Genomic DNA, 20,878 nt, shown 5'->3' with positions numbered 1-20,878 from the left:
TTCACTGGCGTTTTCAGGCTCATTCCATTCTCTAAGCGTTGTAATCCTTACAAAACTTCAGTTTTGGTGATGGCGTTTAGCTTAGTAAGAAACCTTGGCTATTAACTTCATTGATTTGCTAACATTCTCAAAACTAGGTTGAAATTTAGTAATATAAGTGATAGGGATCAATTTTCCGATAAATTCGGTTGTGAATTTGGAATCTCTTCTCCTTCCTCCTCCTTTTCCCTCCTAAATTCAGATTAACCAAAGTTGAATTCCATTACAGCTAGTAGACGAGCAAGATAAACCTCCATAGAGCAGCATAAAACTTCATTGAATAAACAAACTGGAGCACACAAGGACCTCAAATGTATGGATTAACAGTGCACCAGGAACTCAGCCAAATAAAGATGCTGAGCATCAAGGACAATGTGTGCGTATATATATATATATATATATATATATATCGATAAAATGAATTGACTTTCTTAAAAAAAACTTCAGCACACATATAGGAGTAAGCATTTATGTGTCGGAGTACTTGTTACTGGAAAGCACAACTCCTTTGAATTCATTCTTCTTTTTCAACTGGGATAAGTCTCAATCTCCTTGGGCTACTTACTAATTGCAGTTGTGCTTGTGGGCAGATAGCACCCATGCCTTTGTTGAAACCTCTTTAAAGCAACAGGGAAGAGATGTGCAAGAGCAAACTGGGGACAGTTCTTCCACTGATCTTCTTTCCACATAATGATGTGAATGGATTGCAAACTAAGTGAAGTGAGAGATGAAACTTGTATGGGACCACTCCATGACCCTGATAATAACTCAGAGGTGGGAAGAGAGTGGGGTTGGGGGGGGGGGGGGGTTGTAGGGAGGATTTGCGGATAGAAAACCCGGAAGTAAGGATTTCCCGCAGGTCCTGCCGATTTTTAAGGCAGGGTGGCGATCAGAGGTAAGTCCGACATCGCAGGGGTTGGGGCGGAGAGGGGGTCAGACAATGGTCGCAGGGGTGGGATAGTTGGACATCGTGGTGGGGGAGTCGGCTGATCGTGGGGGCCTCGTTGCGGGGGAGGATCTTAGTGGACCGGGGGGAAGTACTCCTGCTCCTCCTGCCCTCAAGCAGTGCTGTAAAGGCACTTACCTGAAGAATCCGGCCCTTCTCACCTCCTTTCCTCTGTCAGGTTTTCCGTGGCCCGGGAAACCTGGCCATCAGGTGTCTATCACAGGATGATAGTAGGTACAGCACGGGAAGAGGCCATTCAGCCCATCATGCCTGTGCCGGCTCTTTGAAACAGCTATCCAATTAGTCCCACTCTCCTGCTCTTTCCCCATAACCCTGTAAATTTTTTCCCTCCAAGTATTTATCCAATTCCCTTTTGAAAGTTACTATTGAATCTGCTTCCACCACCCTTTCAGGCAGTGCATTCCAGATCATAACAACTCGCTGCATAAAAAAATGTTTCCTCATGTCGCCTCTGCCTCTTTTGCCGATCACCTTAAATCTGTGTCCTCTGGTTACCGACTCGTCTGCCACTGGAAACAGTTTCTCCTTATTTACTCTATCAAAACCGTTCACGATCTTGAACACCTCTATCAAATCTCCCCTTAACCTTCTCTGTTCTAAGGAGAACAACCCCAGTTTCTCCAGTCTCTCCACATAACTAAAGTCTCTCATCCCTGGTGCCATTCTAGTAAATCTCTTCTGCATCCTCTGTAAGGCCTTGACATCCTTCCTAAAGTGTAATGCCCAGAATTGAACACAATACTCGAGCTGAGACCTAACCAGTGTTTTATAAAGGTCTAGCATAACTTCTTTGCTTTTGTACTCCATGCATCTATTAATTAAGCCCAGGACCCCATATGCTTTTTTAACAGCCTTCTCAACTTGTCCTGTCACCTTCAAAGATTTGTGTACATACACCCCCAGATCTCTCTGTTCCTGCGCCCCCTTTAAAATTGTACCATTTAGTTTATATTGTCTCTCCTTATTCTTCCTACCAAAATGCATCACTTCACACTTCTCTGCGTTAAATTTTAACTGCCATGTGTCTGCCCTTTTCACCAGTCTGTCTATGTCCTCCTGAAGTCTGTTACTATCCTCCACATTGTTTACTACATTTCCGAGTTTCGTGTCATCTGCAAACTTTGAAATTATAGCCTCTATACCCAAGCCGAGGCCATTGATATATATCAAAATATATCTATACATAAAAATAAAACTTTACTTAAAACAGAGGCAAGCAGCCTAAAAAGATTTCACTGACCAACCTGCCTCCTGAGAGTAGATTGGTCGCCCGCCCCCGACCCACCTCTGTTAAAACCGGAAGTGGGCATACTGGGGTCGGGTTGCTCATATTATAATTTTTAGTCCTGGTGAGTTAAAATTAGCCCCATGCTTCAGTGTATTGGTGTTCCTCGGCACTGTTCCACTGTGCAGCCCGAGTTTAATTCTAAGCCTCCTTAATTTTTATTTCACTCCTCCACCGCCTTAGTGTTTCTTTCTATCCCTCATGTCACAAAAAGCACAGAGAGGTTTTTTACAGTGCTGTCTTATCCACCTTGACTTTGTGGTAATTTTAAAAATGATTAATCAAATTTTCACCAGAAATTAGGTGATTTTCTCTAAAGTGCAGTAGGCATGCTGTGAGCTTGACTGTCAGTGGACTCCTAGAGACTAACTGCTCAGTTTTCTAACTTAGAAATCTCCTGAAAATTAACCAACCTTGAACTGTTTCATTTCACCAAACCATAACTATATTCTGAATCATCCTTTTATCTGTCGTCGTGCCAGTGAATTTTGAGTTGTCATCTTGTTCCTAAATGTCACTAACATTTTTTTTGGAATTTCATTGCCAAACTTATTGACCTGTCATCATCGGTTTCTAAAAGAATGCAACATTTATAAAAGTAGCAGGTGGGAACTGACCAGCTGCACTTCCTGTAAAGAATAAAGTATTATTTCAATGACCAGATAATCCTTTATCAACTTGTAAAGAAGTCTTACATTTAGTGTGCATCTAGTCTGTGTCTGTCACATCTTATGATGTGGAGATGCCGGTGATGGACTGGGGTTGACAATTGTAAACAATTTTACAACACCAAGTTATAGTCCAGCAATTTTATTTGAAATTCACAAGCTTTCGGAGTCTTCCTCCTTCCTCAGGTGAATGTGGAAATGAAAACCTCGAACCCTTCGCATTTATAAATCACAGAACAATACCTGGTGATTACAGGTAGTCTTTCCAACTGCCCGTTGCCAAGGCAATCACAGTGTGCAGACAGAGAGGTGTTACCTACAAGGCCACCGAATATACAAACAACCAAAAAAAAACAGAGAGAGAGAGGCAGAAACATAGAAACATCCGGAAGGAAGAGAAAGACAGCAAATGACCCGTTATATTAAAAACAGATAACATTTGTTCGCTGGTGGGGTTACGTGTAGCGTGACATGAACCCAAGATCCCGGTTGAGGCCGTCCTCATGGGTGCGGAACTTGGCTATCAATTTCTGCTCGACGATTTTGCGTTGTCGTGTGTCTCGAAGGCCGCCTTGGAGTATGCTTACCCGAAGGTCGGTGGCTGAATGTCCTTGACTGCTGAAGTGTTCCCCGACTGGGAGGGAACCCTCCTGTCTGGCGATTGTTGCACGGTGTCCGTTCATCCGTTGTTGCAGCGTCTGCATGGTCTCGCCAATGTACCATGCACTGGGGCATCCTTTCCTGCAACGTATGAGGTAGACAATGTTGGCCGAGTCACAGGAGTATGAACCATGCACCTGGTGGGTGGTGTCCTCTCGTGTGATGGTGGCATCTGTGTCGATGATCTGGCATGTCTTGCAGAGGTTACCGTGGCAGGGTTGTGTGGTGTCGTGGACGCTGTTCTCCTGAAAGCTGGGTAATTTGCTGCGAACGATGGTCTGTTTGAGGTTGGGTGGTTGTTTAAAGGCGAGTAGTGGAGGTGTGGGGATGGCCATAGTGAGGTGTTCGTCGTCATTGATGACATGTTAAAGGCTGCGGAGAACATGGCGTAGTTTCTCCGCTCCGGGGAAGTACTGGACGACGAAGGGTACTCTGTTGGTTGCGTCCCGTGTTAGTCTTCTGAGGAGGTCTATGCGATTTTTCGCTGTGGCCCGTCGGAACTGTCGATTGATGAGTCGAGCGTCATATCCCGTTCTTACGAGGGCGTCTTTCAGCGTCTGTAGGTGTCCATCGCGTTCCTCCTCGTCTGAGCAGACCCTGTGTATTCGCAGGGCCTGTCCATAGGGGATGGCCTCTTTGACGTGGTTAGGTTGGAAGCTGGAAAAGTGGAGCATCGTGAGGTTGTCCGTGGGCTTGCGGTAGAGTGAGGTGCTGAGGTGCCCGTCTTTGATGGGGATTCGTGTGTCCAAGAAAGAAACTGATTCTGAGGAGTAGTCCATGGTGAGCTTGTCATCAAACCAGCGGATAAAAGAGGAGCCATCATCGTACAGAACAGAACGGACTATTGCAAAGAAGCATACCGACAACTGGACAACCAGGAACACTACAGACAGTTACCCGCAGATCCGACCAAAGAACACACCCACCAGCTCAACAAACTGATCAAGACCTTCGATCCAGACCTTCAAAGCATCCTACACGCTCTCATCCCACGTACTCCCCGCGTGGGAGACTTCTACTGCCTCCCAAAGATACACAAAGCCAACACACACGGACGTCCTATCGTATCAGGCAACGGAACCCTGTGTGAGAACCTCTCTGGCTACATCGAGGGCATCCTGAATCCCATCGTACAGGGAACCCCCAGCTTCTGTCGCGCCACTACAGACTTCCTACAAAAACTCAGTACCCACGGACCAGTTGAACCAGGAACACTTCTCACCACGATGGATGTCTCGGCACTCTACACCAGTATCCCCCACGATGACGGCATCGCTGCGACAGCATCAATACTCAACACCAACAACAGCCAATCCCCAGACGCCATCCTACAACTCATCCGCTTCATCCTGGATCACAATGTCTTCACCTTCGATAACCAGTTCTTTACCCAACACACGGAACAGCCATGGGGACCAAATTCGCACCCCAATACGCCAACATTTTCATGCACAAGTTCAAGCAGGACTTCTTCACTGCACAGGACCTCCAACCAACACTATACACCAGATACATCGACGACATTTTCTTTCTATGGACCCACGGCAAGGAATCACTAAAGAGACTACACGATAACATCAACAAGTTCCATCCCACCATCAAGCTCACCATGGACTACTCCTCAGAATCAGTTTCTTTCTTGCACACACGAATCTCCATCAAAGACGGGCACCTCAGCACCTCACTCTACCGCAAGCCCACGGACAACCTCACGATGCTCCACTTTTCCAGCTTCCAACCTAACCACGTCAAAGAGGCCATCCCCTATGGACAGGCCCTGCGAATACACAGGGTCTGCTCAGACGAGGAGGAACGCGATGGACACCTACAGACGCTGAAAGACGCCCTAGTAAGAACGGGATATGACGTTCGACTCATCGATCGACAGTTCCGATGGGCCACAGCGAAAAATCGCATAGATAGATAGAGTACAGGTCCTAGGATATGGTAGTTAATATGTATAAAGCATTGATTCTCCCCACCTTGAGTATTGTGCACATTTCTGGAACAGCATCACGGGGAACATTGATTTGATCTGTGCTGCAGCCGCGTCACGGTTTGCAGGTTGGAGAGATGACTTTGGCTAATTCATGGGTCATCTCATTCGCCTTTTGATGGCATTTCCTCCATCGTCCTCTGTCCTCTACCAAGTATAAATTGTAAACAATTTTACAACACCAAGTTATAGTCCAGCAATTTTATTTTAAATTCACAAGCTTTCGGAGGCTTCCTCCTTCGTCAGGTGAACGATGTGACTTAACATTAGTACTCTTCCAAGTACTCATCCACCCAAAACTGTTGGCACTTTCTGGAGGCGGCCTGATTACTTAACAGCCACCCGACACTCGGTGTTGAGCAGTCATTGGAAGTACCGTCTACGGTAGCAGGTTTTGACACCTGACCTGTTCGTATTACTAAACATTAAAATTGGAATCACAAATCAGTAATCAAAGTACAGAACTCAAGATCAAAAGACCCATTGCTAGACATAAGAAGGGAGTCTGTTGTAAATGATAACAGTCTTTAGCTGACCTAATTAGATGGAATAGAAAATGCAGCTTTTGTATGAATGCTTTTGTAGCCCATGTAGCATTTTAATTACCAACCTTTCAATTATTTTACACAAAATGTTCATGCAGTCTAAGGCAAAAGTAATTTCAGGTCAAATTGGCATGAACTCTGTTAGTAAAATTTTGCAAATCAATTGACACATTTAATAATAGCCAGAAGCATTAACAAAGCATACCATCAGTAATGAAACAAAAAAGATGTATGTACTTAATGTCACTTGCTGCACCCCACACTGTTAATACATAGTTGCTTCAGCTATTATTTGCAGTTGTGGGTCCAATTAGAAGATTAACCACAATTAAAAATTGAAGTCAAAATACAATTCCATTCTCTTTACACATGGAACTGAATTTTCTCACACTGGCAGAAGCATTGGTTATACCAATGTAAAATGTTCTGGTGCAGTCTGGTTAAAATTTCACTTTACCAACCTCCTATTAAGTACTGGTAGTAAGAAGGGACAGGCAGGGCACAGGGAAAGGGGTAAGTTGGTTCACGTCAAACTTGCTACACGCTTTGAATACCCCTCCATCCTGTTTTCCTTTTTTCTTGAATAGGGTAAACACACTTGAATTGGGGAAGTAAAAGTACACTGCTGAAAAAGATCAAATAAAATAAAGGAAGCAGGAAATGTATTATTCTCCTCCCCACCCTCATTTATATACACCTTTCGTTAAAAGTACGGTCAGAGAACCTTGTCCCAGCCTCTGTCAATGCCGCTCTGTAACTGGCTCCTGGGAGGTGCACAGCATTAGTGACTTAACATTAGCTATACTAAACTTCTTGTGAAGAAATGTACAGTCTCTGTTCAGTGTGGGTCGCTGACAGTGCAGCTGAGAGTATGACCTTGCTAATTGTGGAGTTTTAGGAACAAACTTCTACCACTACATACGGTGGCGCATTATACCACTATGTAGTGCCGCAATTTTTAATCCAACCACGTGCACACCTAGTTCCACTGGTCTGGAGTCGAGATATACAAGTATGCTAGAATCAGTCATATTCTTGTACGATATTCATATTAAGCATGCTGAGCTGGAAAAGGTCCCCCATGCTATCCTGATACACAAATCTTCCCAAAGGTTTGAAGGTCATAAAAACCAGTGTGAAACTGTGATTCATGCTTTAAGTTTTAAAATATGTGTATTTTTTGCAAAAATGCTTATTTTAAAAATACAGAAAGATTGTTATTTTAACCCTCCAGGCTTCTAATTTGGCAGAGAGCACTTCCATATTCTACCATATGCTTATTTGCATCCAATTTTACCCTTATATGAAATTTGAATTTGTTGTTGCCAGAACTTAAGCTAGAAGTTGCATCAATAAAGAGAAAAATGAAAAGTCATATGAAAGAAAGACTTGTATTTATACAGCGCCTTTCACGACCTCAGGACGTTCCAAAGCACTTTACAGCCAATGAAGTACATTTTTTTTTAAATGTAGTCACTGTTGTAATGTAGGAAATGGGGCAGCCAATTTGTGCACAGCAAGGTTCCACAAACAGCAATGAGTTAATGACCAGACAATCTGTTTTAGAGATGTTGGTTGAGGGATAAATATTGGCTAGGACACCCAGATTTTGTGCTCAAGGACTCGAGTGGGGCTTGAACCCATGACCTTCTGACTGAGAGACTAGAATGTTACCACGGAGATGCCTATGCATTAAATTTATCTCACAGGGAAAGTCATGTACCCATTCTCACTTTGCTCATGGAATGTATGTGACGCATGGAGAAACTTCTAGGGAACAAAAGCAATATTTGCTATCCTACATTACAACAGTGACTACACTTCAAAAAAAAAGTACTTCATTGGCTGTAAAGCGCTTTGGGACACCAGCCCGAGGCATACTCCTCGGGCTTCATTTCCATAACACTGGTGAACTGCAGATGACAATGGGGCAGTTTGCCAGTTGAGGCCTTTGCAAAATCAGTCGGCTTGGACACTGAGGCGGCACACAGATAGGTCCTGGAAGGGAGGGGTGGCAAACTGCTCTTCCTGGCTCCACATTAAGGTAAGTTTAAAAAAATTACTAACTTTTTCGTCAGCAGCCTCCAGCGGTCTGTTTAAGCGCATGCTCACCCAGTTTCTGCCAAATTTGGGAGTGGGTTCCTAAAACAGGTGTTAGGCCCCTGATTAGCACATTCAAGGCACCTAACGCCTATTTCAAATGAGTGCCCTGGACACTCGGAAGTCACCAGCTGTCAATTTTGCAGCCGGTGCACTTCCAGGAGGGGTATTGGGCACGAGATGCTGCCATCCGAAATACCTCCTCCAAACTTGTTAGCACCCAGAAATTGGGCCAATTTCTCCCCCATTGTTTGGAAATCACAAGACTTCTGAAGTTTCTTCAGTCGGGGCATCGCACAGCTTAGTCAGATCTCAGCCTCAGTTTATTTCAGGACACTGTGGCTCCCACATGCCAAATATTCTGTAGATTTGTTTTAATGAGTTCAAATCTGTCAGTTGAGTTGGATCTTGAAATATTAGAATTTAATATATTTGGACAAAACATGTTGAAATAAACTCATCTAAAATAAGCTAAGGAACACAACTTAATTTCTTTACAGTTAATTAAATTTGCAAAGCTTCACCTTGCTACAGTGGAGAATTGAGAATTGCAGTAAAGTTCCATCTGCTGCCATTTAATCACTGACTCTGTTTGAGCAGTAAGTTAACTCAGTTGCTTTAGCAAGTTCTATCATGTTGCTCCTCGTGTTGGTATTAGTCAATCTGAAACAATAATCTCATCATCTCTCCCCTGTTTAAAAGTCAAACCATTAAAATGAATTGTGTCCAAATGTAACATTTTTAATTATCTATTTGATCTTTTTTAAAAATTACTTATTCTAGAGATTGGGGGGAGATTTTCACAGATTCCACTGGGTGGTAACAGGACCGTAGCACCCCTAAAATGGTAGGGAAAGGCTTACCGCTGCATTCCCGCTCCCAATCTGGCCTACGCCATTTTTGGAAGGGCCGGAGTGCCCGCCTGATTCAGCCGGTACTATGCAAATTAGGATTCTATGACGCACATAGGACCCTGTTTGCCATTTTGGAACACAACTGGGCGGAGCGTGCACCATGCACGACATTCCACCCAGTTTTACCTCGCGATCCAGCCGAAGGAGACCCAATAAGGGAAGTTTTTAATTATTTTAGTGGGGCCACGAGGAGCAGGAGTGACCACTCTCTGTGTGAAAAACTTCCTAGTACTAGTTTGAACTTGTTCCCCTTATTGTCCTAATCCTACAGTTTAATTTTAAGTAGTATTCCAGATTAACCTTTTCCGTACCATTTAATATCTTACATACCTCAAAAAGATCATCTCTCCGATGCCTCCTTTCCACACCGTTTAATCTTGTGGCTCTTCTCTGTACCTCCTCAGCACTTCAATTTCTCCGTTGTTTCTCAATGACCAGAACTGGACATTGTACTCAGAGCACAGTACAGTTTGATCACAACTTCTTCTGACTTGTATTCTACAGTTTTGGCTGTGTAGTTCAACTTTTGTTGGTTTTGTTGAGTGCTGCTTTGTATTGGTTGGACATGTTGGGGTAATTTTCACTTTCAATGGGGACAGTAAACTGGCAGTAGTGGATCATCCGCCCATTATACACCCCACTTGATTTTCCTTTCCATTGACAGGATGTATAACGGACGGTCGATCCACTACCACCAGTTTTCCGCCCCCACTGAAAGTGAAAATCTATCCCGTTTATTGTTGAGTATACTAAGACACCTAGGTCCCTTTCAGTTTCGTGCTTAGTTATTTCAACACCATTCATCAAGTATGTACGTTGCCCATTTCTCCTTCCTATGTGCAATATGTCTGCATTCAATTTCATTTGTCATTGTTCAGTCCACATGCATATTTTGTTTACTTCATTCTGTAGTTTCTGGACTACCTCCTTTGATTCCATTGCTTCGCCTCGATTGGTATCATTTGCAAATGTAACTAATTTGCATTGTTTCAGAATGCAAGTAGCTGATGTAATGGTAAACACAGTAATGGTCCTAACACTGAGCCCTGGGCCACCCCAATCAGTACTCACCCCTATCCCTCCCCCGTACTGACATTACCCCTCTAACCAGTAGATTGTAGAGTTTATCACAGTCGTTTTGGGTTGTCACTTCCTCAGAGAAATCAAGGAGGCTGGTCAGGCAAGTTATTCCCCGTCTAAATCACTGTTAACAACCGTTGTTGTTGTACAGATAATCCTCACATTTACTCCTGATAATCGTTTCCATTATTCTACATGGAATTGAAACAGTTGCCTGTATTCAAATCAAGATATACAATACATCTGTCGACTTCCTTGCACTTCCTTCATCTGTATAGCACATTGTTCAAACTCCCCGAGTTTTTTTGTGAAGGGGAAAATATTGTCCTAATGGAATGAACATAAAAGATACTCAACAACTCAAACTAGTGAATTCATAAATAAACAAACAACAATTTATATAAGGGTAAAAACTAGCTTAGGTTTTCCTTTTGTGAAATGAAGAATGAGCAACTAAACAGTAAGGTCTTTCTGTCAACAAAATCTTTCCCTCCTAAAACAATTTAATAATAGAACATAACTGATCATTCACATACCTTCAGAACTGCAATTGAGGTACATTGAACAATTTGCCCACATTGGAGGGTACTGGTGGGCACAGTACCGATGAATTTCAGCCCTATTAAATGGAATTGCTATTCTTTTCAACTGTTGATTTTTAAATGGGTTAGTAATGGTGAGATTGCCTCTTTAAAATAATTAGGGATTTAAAAACTTTTATGGCTCCACTGTTGGTTTTAAAAAGTATAATAAAAGTAAATATTGAATACATTTTCCTTGTTTCCTTTCAGATCCATTTTGATGGGTGGAGTCACAATTACAACTACTGGTTTGATGCAGATCACCCTGATATTCACCCTGCTGGATGGTGTGCCAAGACAAATCACCCACTGCAGCCACCACTTAGTAAGGGGATTTTCAAAATATCTTCAAATTACATTTCACTTCATATTTACAGGAACAAATATGTTTTGCATTATCACTATGCATCACTAACTGCCGTGGCACCACCACCAGCAAATGACATTGTGTGGCAAATTACTACAGAAAGGCAATAAATGTCGGCCTTGCGAGCACCCTATTCTAATGCTAAAAGGGGAGAGGGATAAACCCGGCAATTACAGACCAGTCAGCCTAACGTCGGTGGTGGAGAAACTTCTGGAGACAGTAACCCGGGACAAAATTAATTGCCACTTGGAAAAGTATGGGCTAATAAATGAAAGTCAGCACGGATTTGTTAAAGGAAAATCGTGTTTGACTAATTTGATTGAGTTCTTTGATGAAGTAAGAAGGGTTGTGTGGTTGATGTTGTGTATATGGACTTTCAAAAGGCATTTGATAAAGTACCACATAATAGACTTGTTAGCAAAATTAAAGCCCATGGGATTAAAGGGAAAGTGGCAGTGCGGATAGAAAATTGGCCAAGAGACAGAAAGCAGAGAGTAATGGTTTACGGTTGTTTTTCAGACAGGAGGGAAGTATACAGTGGTGTTCCTCAGGGGTCAGTATTAGGATACTGCTCTTTTTGATATATATTAATGTCCTGGACTTGCGTATAGAGGGTATCATTTCAAAGTTTACAGATGACACGAAACTCGGAAATGTATTAAACAATGTGGAGGTTAGTAACAGACTTCAGGAGGACATAGACAGACTGGTGAAAAGGGCAGACATTTGGCAGGTGAAATTTAAGGCAGAGAAGTGTGAAGTGATGCATTTTGATAGAAAGTATGAGGAGAGGCAATATAAACTAAATGGTACAATTTTAAAGGGGGTGCAGGAGCAGAGAGACCTGGGGGTGCACATATACAAATAATTGAAGTTGGCAGGACAAGCTGAGAAGGCTGCTAAGAAAGCATATGGGGACCTGGGCTTTATTAATAGAGGCATAGAGTACAAAAGCAAGTAAGTTATGCTAAACCTTTATAAAACACTTGTTAGGCCTCAGCTGGAGTATTGCGTTCAATTCTGAGCACCACACTTTACGAACGATGTCAAGGCCTGATGCAAGGGTTCAGAGACTTTAGTTATGTGGAGAGACTGGAGAAGAGAGAAGATTAAGGGGAGATTTGATAAATATGTTCAAAACTATGAACGGTTTTGACAGAATAAATAAGGAGCAATTGTTTCCAGTGGCAGAAGGGTCGGTAACCAGAGGACACAGATTTAAGTTGATTGGCAAAAGAGCCAGAGGCGACATGAGGAAACATTTTTTACGCAGCGAGTTGTAATGATCTGGAATGCACTGCCTGAAAGAGTGGCGGAAGCAGGTTCAATAGTAACTTTCAAAAGGAAATACTTAAGGGAAGAAATTTACAGGGCTATGGGGAAAGAGCAGGGGAATGGGACTAATTGGATAGCTCCTTCAAAGAGCCAGCACAGTCTTTTTTTCAAAAAATATACTTTATTCATAAAATTTGCAGCAGTTCATACAATACAGTTCTCATATCACATTCCAAACATACACAATATCGATTATGCAATTTGCAGGTTACATCAAGTACAGTTCAATGAAACACATTGGACATCATTACAGTTCATGACACTCAATACAGGTGATTCATTACAGATTCATTGCTGATTTATTGTGGGTACATTACATCAATTTTGAATTTTACATTCTGCCCGAGGGGGTTTTTCCCTGATTGCAGCCCCTCGGTATACAATGGCGGGAAGGCTCTAAACGGTTGCCTTTCCCCACAGAGCCTTTGCGGCGGACGCACCCATCCTCAGTGCGCCCCTCAGCACGTAGTCCTGGACCTTGGAATGTGCCAGTCTGCAACACTCGGTCGAGGACAGCTCCTTGTACTGGAAGACCAGAAGGTTTTGGGCAGACCAAAGGGCGTCTTTCACCGAGTTGATGGTCATCCAGCAGCAGCTGATGTCCGTCTCAGTGTGCGTCCCCGGGAACAGCCCGTAGAGCACAGAAACCTGTGTTACGGAACTGCTCGGGACGAACCTGGACAGATATCACTGCGTCTCTCTCCAGACCTTCTTTGCAAAGGCACATTCCAGAAGGAGATGGGTGACGGTCTCGTCTCCACCGCAGCCTCCTCTGGGACAGCGCACGGTGGCGCTGAGAGTCCGGGAGTACATGAAAGATCTGACGGGAAGGGCCCTTCTCACCACCAGCCAAGCTAGGTCTTGGTGCTTGTTTGAAAGCTCTGGCGATGAGGCGTTCTGCCAAATGACATTGACAGTCTGCTCGGGGAACCAACCGACAGGATCCACCATCTCCTTTTCCCGCAGGGTCTCGAGGACGTTACGTGCGGACCACTTGCTGATCGCCTTGTGGTCAAAGGTGTTTTTCTGCACAAACGTTTCCACGAAGGACAGGTGGGGCGGAACGGTCCAACTGGACGGAGCGTTCCGTGGCAGCGTGGCCAGGCCCATCCTTCTCAACACCGGGGACAGGTAGAACCTCAGCACGTAGTGACACTTTGTGTTTGCGTACCGAGGGTCTACACACAGCTTGATGCAGCCACACACAAAGGTGGCCATCAGGATGAGGGCCACGTTGGGCACGCCTTTCCCCCCTTTCTCTGGAGATTTGTACATCGTGACCCTGCGGACACGGTCCATTTTTGATCTCCAGACAAAGCGGAAGATGGCTCGGGTGACTGTCGCGGCGCAGGAGTGAGGTATGGGCCAGACCTGCGCCACGTACAGCAACACCGAGAGCACCTCGCACCTGATGACCAGGCTCTTGCCCACGATCGAGAGGGATCGTCGATTCCACAGTCCCAGTTTCTGCTTAACCTTGGAAATACGCTCCTCCCAGTTTTTGGTGCACGCCCCGGCCCCCCCCGAACCAGATCCCCAGCACCTTCAGGCATTCCGACCTGACAGTGAAGGGGACAAAGGATCGGTCGGTCCAGTTCCCAAAGAACATGGCCTCGCTCTTGCTACGATTTACCCTGGCCCCCGAGGCCAGTTCGAACTGGTCGCAGATGCTCATCAATCTGTGGACCGAGAGCTGATCCGAGCAAAATCGGTGACTTCATCCATGTACAGGGAGGCCTTGACCTGAGTACCTCCGCTGCCTGGGATCGTCACCCCTCTTATGCCCGCATCCCTCCTGATGGACTCGGCAAAGGGTTCGATGCAACACACGAACAAGACGGAGGAGAGAGGACAGCCCTGCCTGACTCCAGATTTGATCGGAAAGCTTTCTGATTCCCACCCGTTGATTGAAACTGCGCTACTGATGTTTGTGTAGAGCAGTTGGATCCAATTGCGGATTCCCTCCCCAAACCCCATTTTGAAGAGCACGTCCATCATGTACGTGTGGGATATTCTGTCAAAGGCCTTCTCCTGGTCCAGGCTGATCAGGCAGGTGTTCACCCCCCCTGTCCTGTACGTAGGCAATTGTATCCCTGAGTAGCGCCAGGCTATCAGAGATCTTCCTGCCGGGTACGGCGCAGGTCTGATCGGGGTGGATCACCACCTCCAGGGCTGACTTGACCCGATTGGCGATGACCTTGGACAGAATTTTGTAGTCCACGTTAAGTAGTGAGATGAGCCGGCACAGTCATGATGGGCTAAATGACTTCCTCCTGTGCTGTACCTACTATGATCTACATGCCACCTGAGGACCTAGGGACTGAGATGTACATGTCACATATTGTGAGCCTATTGGGATGGAGGTGGCCCCCTTCTCAAGGCCCCCAAATCCTGTGATGGAAGCTGGATATGCTGACTTTTTGTCCTGGGCTCCTTGACATCCTGGTTCTGTAAAGATGAAGACTTATTAAGTATAGTATTAGATCCAAAGAGGAGTCATATAAAGTTGCTAGAAAAGGTAGCAAGCTTGAGGATTGGGAGCAGTTTAGAATTAAGCAAAAAAGGACCAAGAGATTAATTAAGAAGGGAAAAATAGAGTATGAGAGTAAACTTGCAAGGAACATAAAAGTGGACTGTAAAAGCTTCTACAAGTATGTGAAAAGAAAAAGATAAGTGAAGACAAATGTAGGTCCCTTACAGTCAGAAACGGGAAATGGCAGAGCAATTAAACAATCACTTTTCGTTCTGTCTACACGGAAGAGGACACAAATAACTTCCCAGAAATGCTAGGGAGCCAAGGGACTAGTGAGAAGGAGGAATTAAAGGAAATTATTATGAGTAAAAAAAATAGTGCTGGTGAAATTAATGGGACTCAAAGCCGATAAATCCCGAGGACCTGATGATCTGCATCCCAGAGTACTAAAAGAGGTAGCCATGAAAATAGTGGATGCATTAGTTCTCATCTTCCAAAATTCTATAGATTATGGAACAGTTTCTGCAGATTGGAGGGTGGCAAATGTAACCCCACTATTTAAAAAAGCAGGGAGAGAGAAAACAGGGAACTACAGACTGGTTAATCTAACATCAATTGTAGGGAAAATGCTAGAGTCTATTATAAAGGATGTGATAACAGGACACTTAGAAAATATCAACAGGATTAGACAAAGTCAACATGGATTTATGAAAGGGAAATCATGTTTGACAAACCTACTGGAGTTTTTTGAGGATGTAACTGGTAGACTAGATAATAGAGAACCAGTGGATTTGGTTTATTTGGATTTTCAGAAGGCCTTTGATAAAGTCCCACATAAGAGGTTAGTGTGCAAAATTAAAGCACATGGGATTGGGGGTAATATACTGGCTTGGATTGAAAATTGGTTAACAGAAAGGAAACAGAGAGTAGGAATCAATGGGTCTTTTTCGGGGTGGCAGGCATTGACTAGTGGGGTACCACAGGGATCAGTGCCTGGGCCCCAGCTATTCACAATATATATCAATGATTTGGATGAGGGAACCAAATGTAATATTTCCAAGATTGCTGACGACACAAAACTAGGTGGGATCGTGAGTTGTGAGGAGGATGCAAAGAGGCTTCATGGCGATTTAGACAAGTTGAGTGAGTGGGCAAATACATGGCAGATGCAGTATAATGTTGATAAATGTGAAGTTATCCACTTCGGAAGGAAAAACAGAAAGGCAGAGTATTATTTAAATAGTGATAGATTGGGAAATATTGATGTACAAAGGGACCTGGGTGTCCTTGTACACCAGTCACTGAAAGCAAACATGCAGGCGCTGCAATCAGTTAGGAAGGCAAATGGTATGTTGGCCTTCATTGCAAGAGGATTTGAGTACAGAAGCAAGGATGTCTTGCTGCAGTTATACAGGGCCTTGGTGAGGCCACACTTGGAATATTGTGTGCAGTTTTGGTCTCCTAACTTAAGAAAGGATATACTTGCTATAGAGGGAGTGCAGCGAAGGTTCACCAGACTGATTCCTGGGATGGTAGGACTGTCGTATGAGGAGAGATTGGGTCAACTCGGCCTGTATTCTCTTGAGTTTAGAAGAATGAGAGGGGATCTCATTGAAACATATAAAATTCTGACAGGGCTAGACAGACTGGATGCAGGGAGGATGTTTCCCCTGGCTGGGGGGTCCAGAACGAGGGGTCACAGTCTCAGGATACGGGGTAGGACATTTAGGACTGAGATGAGGAGAAATTTCTTCACTCAGAGAGTGGTGAACCTGTGGAATTCTTTACCACAGAAGGCTGTGGAGGCCAAGTCACTGAATATATTTAAGAAGGAGATAGATAGATTTCTAGACATAAAAGGCATCAAGGGGTATGGGGAGAGAGCGGGAATATGGTATTGAGATAGAGGATCAGTCATGATCATATTGAATGGCGGAGCAGGCTCGAAGGGCCGAATGGCCTACCCCTGCTCCTATTTTCTATGTTTCTGGGGGGACTTCTGCTCTCCTTTCCTGTTGGCATGAGGGTATGCAGTCTCTGAGGCATGCACACCAGTTTCTCCACTTTGACAAGGAACAGTTTTCTGGTGCCAGTGATCAGTGGGAGAACGGACCTCACGGAATCATGAATATCATTAAATCTTTGAGAGTGATTCAACCAAATATCCTTTAGATCCTTTGTGAAGCTGCCCTGTGAACTTTGCAATCCAGTTGACAGCGACTTTGCCAGATTGGTCCCCCAAGACCTGCAGTCCATTATTCAGTGCCTTCAAATGGAGTTCACTGATGTACCTGGATCTCTCAAGAAGCAGGGGAAGATTTGTAGATGCTCCTGCAGCTGCCACTTTCTCCAGGCTGCCCAGAAATGAGTTGAACTTCTCTTGGATGTTAATGCACAGCAGGGCAGTGGACTGCACCTGCGCAGCCATTTGCTGCATATTTTGGGAGAGGACATTCAGAATCTCCATCTGTGTCTGAGTCTCTTCTGGCATCCTTCTCTTCATGGCAGGACACCTAAGATCATCTGTAAGTAATCTCTCAACGGGTCAGTCTCGTGTACTAAGAGGCTGCGAGTATGTCTTGTTCCAAAAGTTTAAGGGATTTATTAAGAAGTTACAAGATAAGTGGTAAAGATGTTAAAATACAAGTATACTGTATAACATACTAAATAAGACGTTGCAATACAACCTGGCAAAGGTTTACATCGACAAGGTTCCGGATTGATCAGTCCTGAAGGCCCTTGTGATAAATTATTGAGTGACCCAGTCTTTGCTGTCAGAATATTCTAACAAATACGTTTTACACTCTTATATACCCACAATCAAACATTAAGATCTGCTGCATTAAGCCTGTACCCGGATGTCAATCAATTTCTGTTTCCCAGGCCAAACACCATCTGCTGACTCCTTACATTCCCCAATTAGATAGTAACTCTATCCATGCCATCAGCCATCATGGGATTTCTGATGGGGTCAGCCTGATCTGATTTCAGTGGGCATAAGTCCAACTCCGCCACACTTATACCGCTGTGTCGGGGACCCAAGAATTTCCAGGCCTAAATCGCAATCGTTAATTGCTTAGTGTGGGCACGTCAATGTGCATCAACTAAACATAGTAAACCATCCATCTCTGTCTGTCATGACATCCATCGTACTTGAGAAAAATAAACCAAAAAGCAATAAAATACCCATTAAACATTATCAAAAATAATAGATACATGGGATGGATTTCAGACTGTAATCTCGAAGTTCAGATGTTGGCAGCAAAGTGTTCAGCTCTATTTCCACTTCGTGATGTCATCAGAACCCCTTGTTGTGGTTACCATCCTGTAGTTGCTTTACATCATTATGCTTTACATTTACTTAACAAACTTTGGAATTTCCTAATCTGCAGCTCACTGCCTGATAAACCTGCAGTATCAATGTCACAATCATTAATCCTCTTGTAGCAACATCATGACGTGTCATTGCCAGCACTGACATTCACTCCTAAGTTACACTCAGGCCCTAAACCAAATTAATCCCCCACAGAAAATTAAAACAATCTATATTTTAAAAAAAAGCAAAAGAGCTATCAGGCAACAATTTCAAGGCTTTGATCTTGACAGCTAAAAACCTTCCAAAACATGCTCTTCAGGTTTATTATATGGCCTGAATTGCCAGGAGATTAATATTTGTTACATAAATTACAACATTTTTGCATCAGTTTTTTTTGCCTTTTTCTTTCCTTTTCAGCTTCACAAGACCTTGTTGCAGCTCCGAGTCCGGGAGGATGTCCAACACCTGGATGCAAAGGTGTTGGCCACATCAAAGGTGCCCGACACACAGGTCATCATAGGTGAGTGATAAATGCTACAGCTCTTTCAGACATTGGACAGCATTTTGAATGTTTCTTGATGTTTTCAAAATGTGTGCAGAGCAGCAAGACCCAATTTCCTTTACCGTATAAACCAAAGAGATGAACTGTTGTAGGACCCCAATTTGGATATTTAAGCAGCCTCCTGCCGGAATTAGGCAGCGGGGCTGCTTACCCATTTACAGGCCCACCTGAAAATTGCATCACTGGGGCTGAGGTGACCCCTCCACCCCCATTTTCAACTGTTGGCCGTCCGTTTTTGGGTGAAAAATGGGCAGCCGGCAGTTGAACATCACCCCCAATTTCTCTTTTCTAGAAGGAGAGAGATCCCATGGTTTAGCAGTTTTGGGACAGTACTCCACAGGTCTGGGTGATATGGGAGGTGTGAAAGGAGCGGGATGGGGGGGTGGGTGTTGGGATCTGGGACTATAAGGAAATGCAGGGGTTCTTGAGTCTGGGAACAGTGGGAGAGGGATTCCATGGTCTGGAACTACTGGGAATGATGTTCTGGTAGTGTGTAAGCTCATGGCAGTGCTCCATTTCATGATGTAGGAGCAGTTCATCTGCAGAGAGAAGGGAAAGAGCACCAGTGGGCAGGTGTAGCAAGACCTGCAACAAGAGGAAGTGAAGTGGGGGAAAGCCAGGGTGCTGGCGGTATATAGAGGCAGGGCGGGAGCAGCAAGAGGTGACAGGGAGGGCGGGTCAGGAACAGGGAGAAGCAGTGAGGACAGGCAGCAGGAGTTTGTGCCAATTTCAGAGACCAGATTTTTATCGCCCTTAGATGTGTGATGCTGTGAAGATCAGTACCATCAGCCTTGCAGATGCAAGTCAAGTACTCAGAGGTCTCAGAGCTGGCACTAGTCATGTGGAATGAATGAGCTTATCACATCGGCTTTGAAATAGCAAGTTTTATTGTGATAGACTAACATGATGAAAAAGGTGTGACAGGAAAACTTGAGAGGAATTGTTACAGGATGGAAATGTTACACTTACAGGAAGTGCGTGCTATATACAAGGCTTTTAATATATTACCAGCAATAAACCTCCTGTGATATTACTGAGAATGAGTCAGAGAAGATGCTTATTTATAACAATAGCAGTGCTGTGTCATGTTACGCACAATGTATTATCATCAAAGCCACTGACTTCTGGTGGCTGAATAAGTCAAATTTTATTCTGTAAAATGAACAACTTGTGACAGGGAAAGTGTTACAAGAACCTTACAAGAAGTGCACCCTAGTGCAAAAGACATTTAATATAGATGGATTCAACATTGCTATTGTGCTGCGCTGGTAGCGACTAGTACCAGTTCATTGGACAGTTAGGACATTACTCTTGTGTTGCTGGTTCATGTCCATACCTGCACTATTTGCCTAAGTGATGTGGCCTTGAAACTTGAAACGTGCATTCATTTCTTGTCTGCTGCTTATTAATCATTTAATTGTGTTTTATTGTGCATGGATCTGAATTATAATGTGTTTTAGTGGAGGCTTCTCTTGGTTCTGCTCCTGATTCCAGATGTCAACAAGTCAACAAATAAACATAACAGCTTTGGGTCATTCATTAACATGCATTTTAAATATTCATAGCAATTTCTGTTTGATGAAGTCTGGTTAATTCTGTGCAATTTAATTTGACACGCTGCACTTGTGAGACAAATTATACCTCATAGAATATTGATTTTCTCTCAGTTCTTATACAATTTGCTGCTATTACCTTAGTTATGTTTAATCTTTGGTGAGATAAGCTATTGGGAGAACATTAGAAATTCTGTCTCATATTTGTGCCAATGTGGATATGTTTTATAGAGTAGTTTAATTTCTTGATGTTGTCCTGTAAAGAGGGATACTAAAGCTCCACGGGAGTATAATTTTCCATTCACACTGTGGCTGTTAATTTGTATTTGTTGTAAATTTACACAGCTGATTTGTAGTTACATTGCTAGTTTAAAACTCAGTAGTATGGACACAAATATAGGAATTGATTTAGGAATTCAACATTTGTATTCCTGCTG

At 43.7% G+C, this 20,878-nt stretch overlaps 1 protein-coding gene across 4 annotated transcripts in view; it reads left to right on the top strand.

Annotated features, from left to right (window-relative positions):
* The window catches only part of LOC137317063 (lethal(3)malignant brain tumor-like protein 4), a 297,932-nt gene that overhangs the window by 138,278 nt on the left and 138,776 nt on the right, over positions 1–20,878 (top strand). For all 4 annotated transcript variants that reach the window (XM_067980723.1, XM_067980721.1, XM_067980722.1 and 1 more), the window contains exons 16-17: positions 11,046–11,160; positions 18,744–18,846. In XM_067980723.1, the coding sequence (XP_067836824.1) occupies positions 11,046–11,160; positions 18,744–18,846 (218 nt within the window). The remainder of the gene's footprint in view (positions 1–11,045; positions 11,161–18,743; positions 18,847–20,878) is intronic.

Source organism: Heptranchias perlo, chromosome 3 (assembly GCF_035084215.1).
Source record: "Heptranchias perlo isolate sHepPer1 chromosome 3, sHepPer1.hap1, whole genome shotgun sequence".
In the NCBI taxonomy this organism is placed as follows: Eukaryota; Metazoa; Chordata; class Chondrichthyes; order Hexanchiformes; family Hexanchidae; genus Heptranchias; species Heptranchias perlo.
This window is presented reverse-complemented; position numbering and strand designations above follow the sequence as displayed.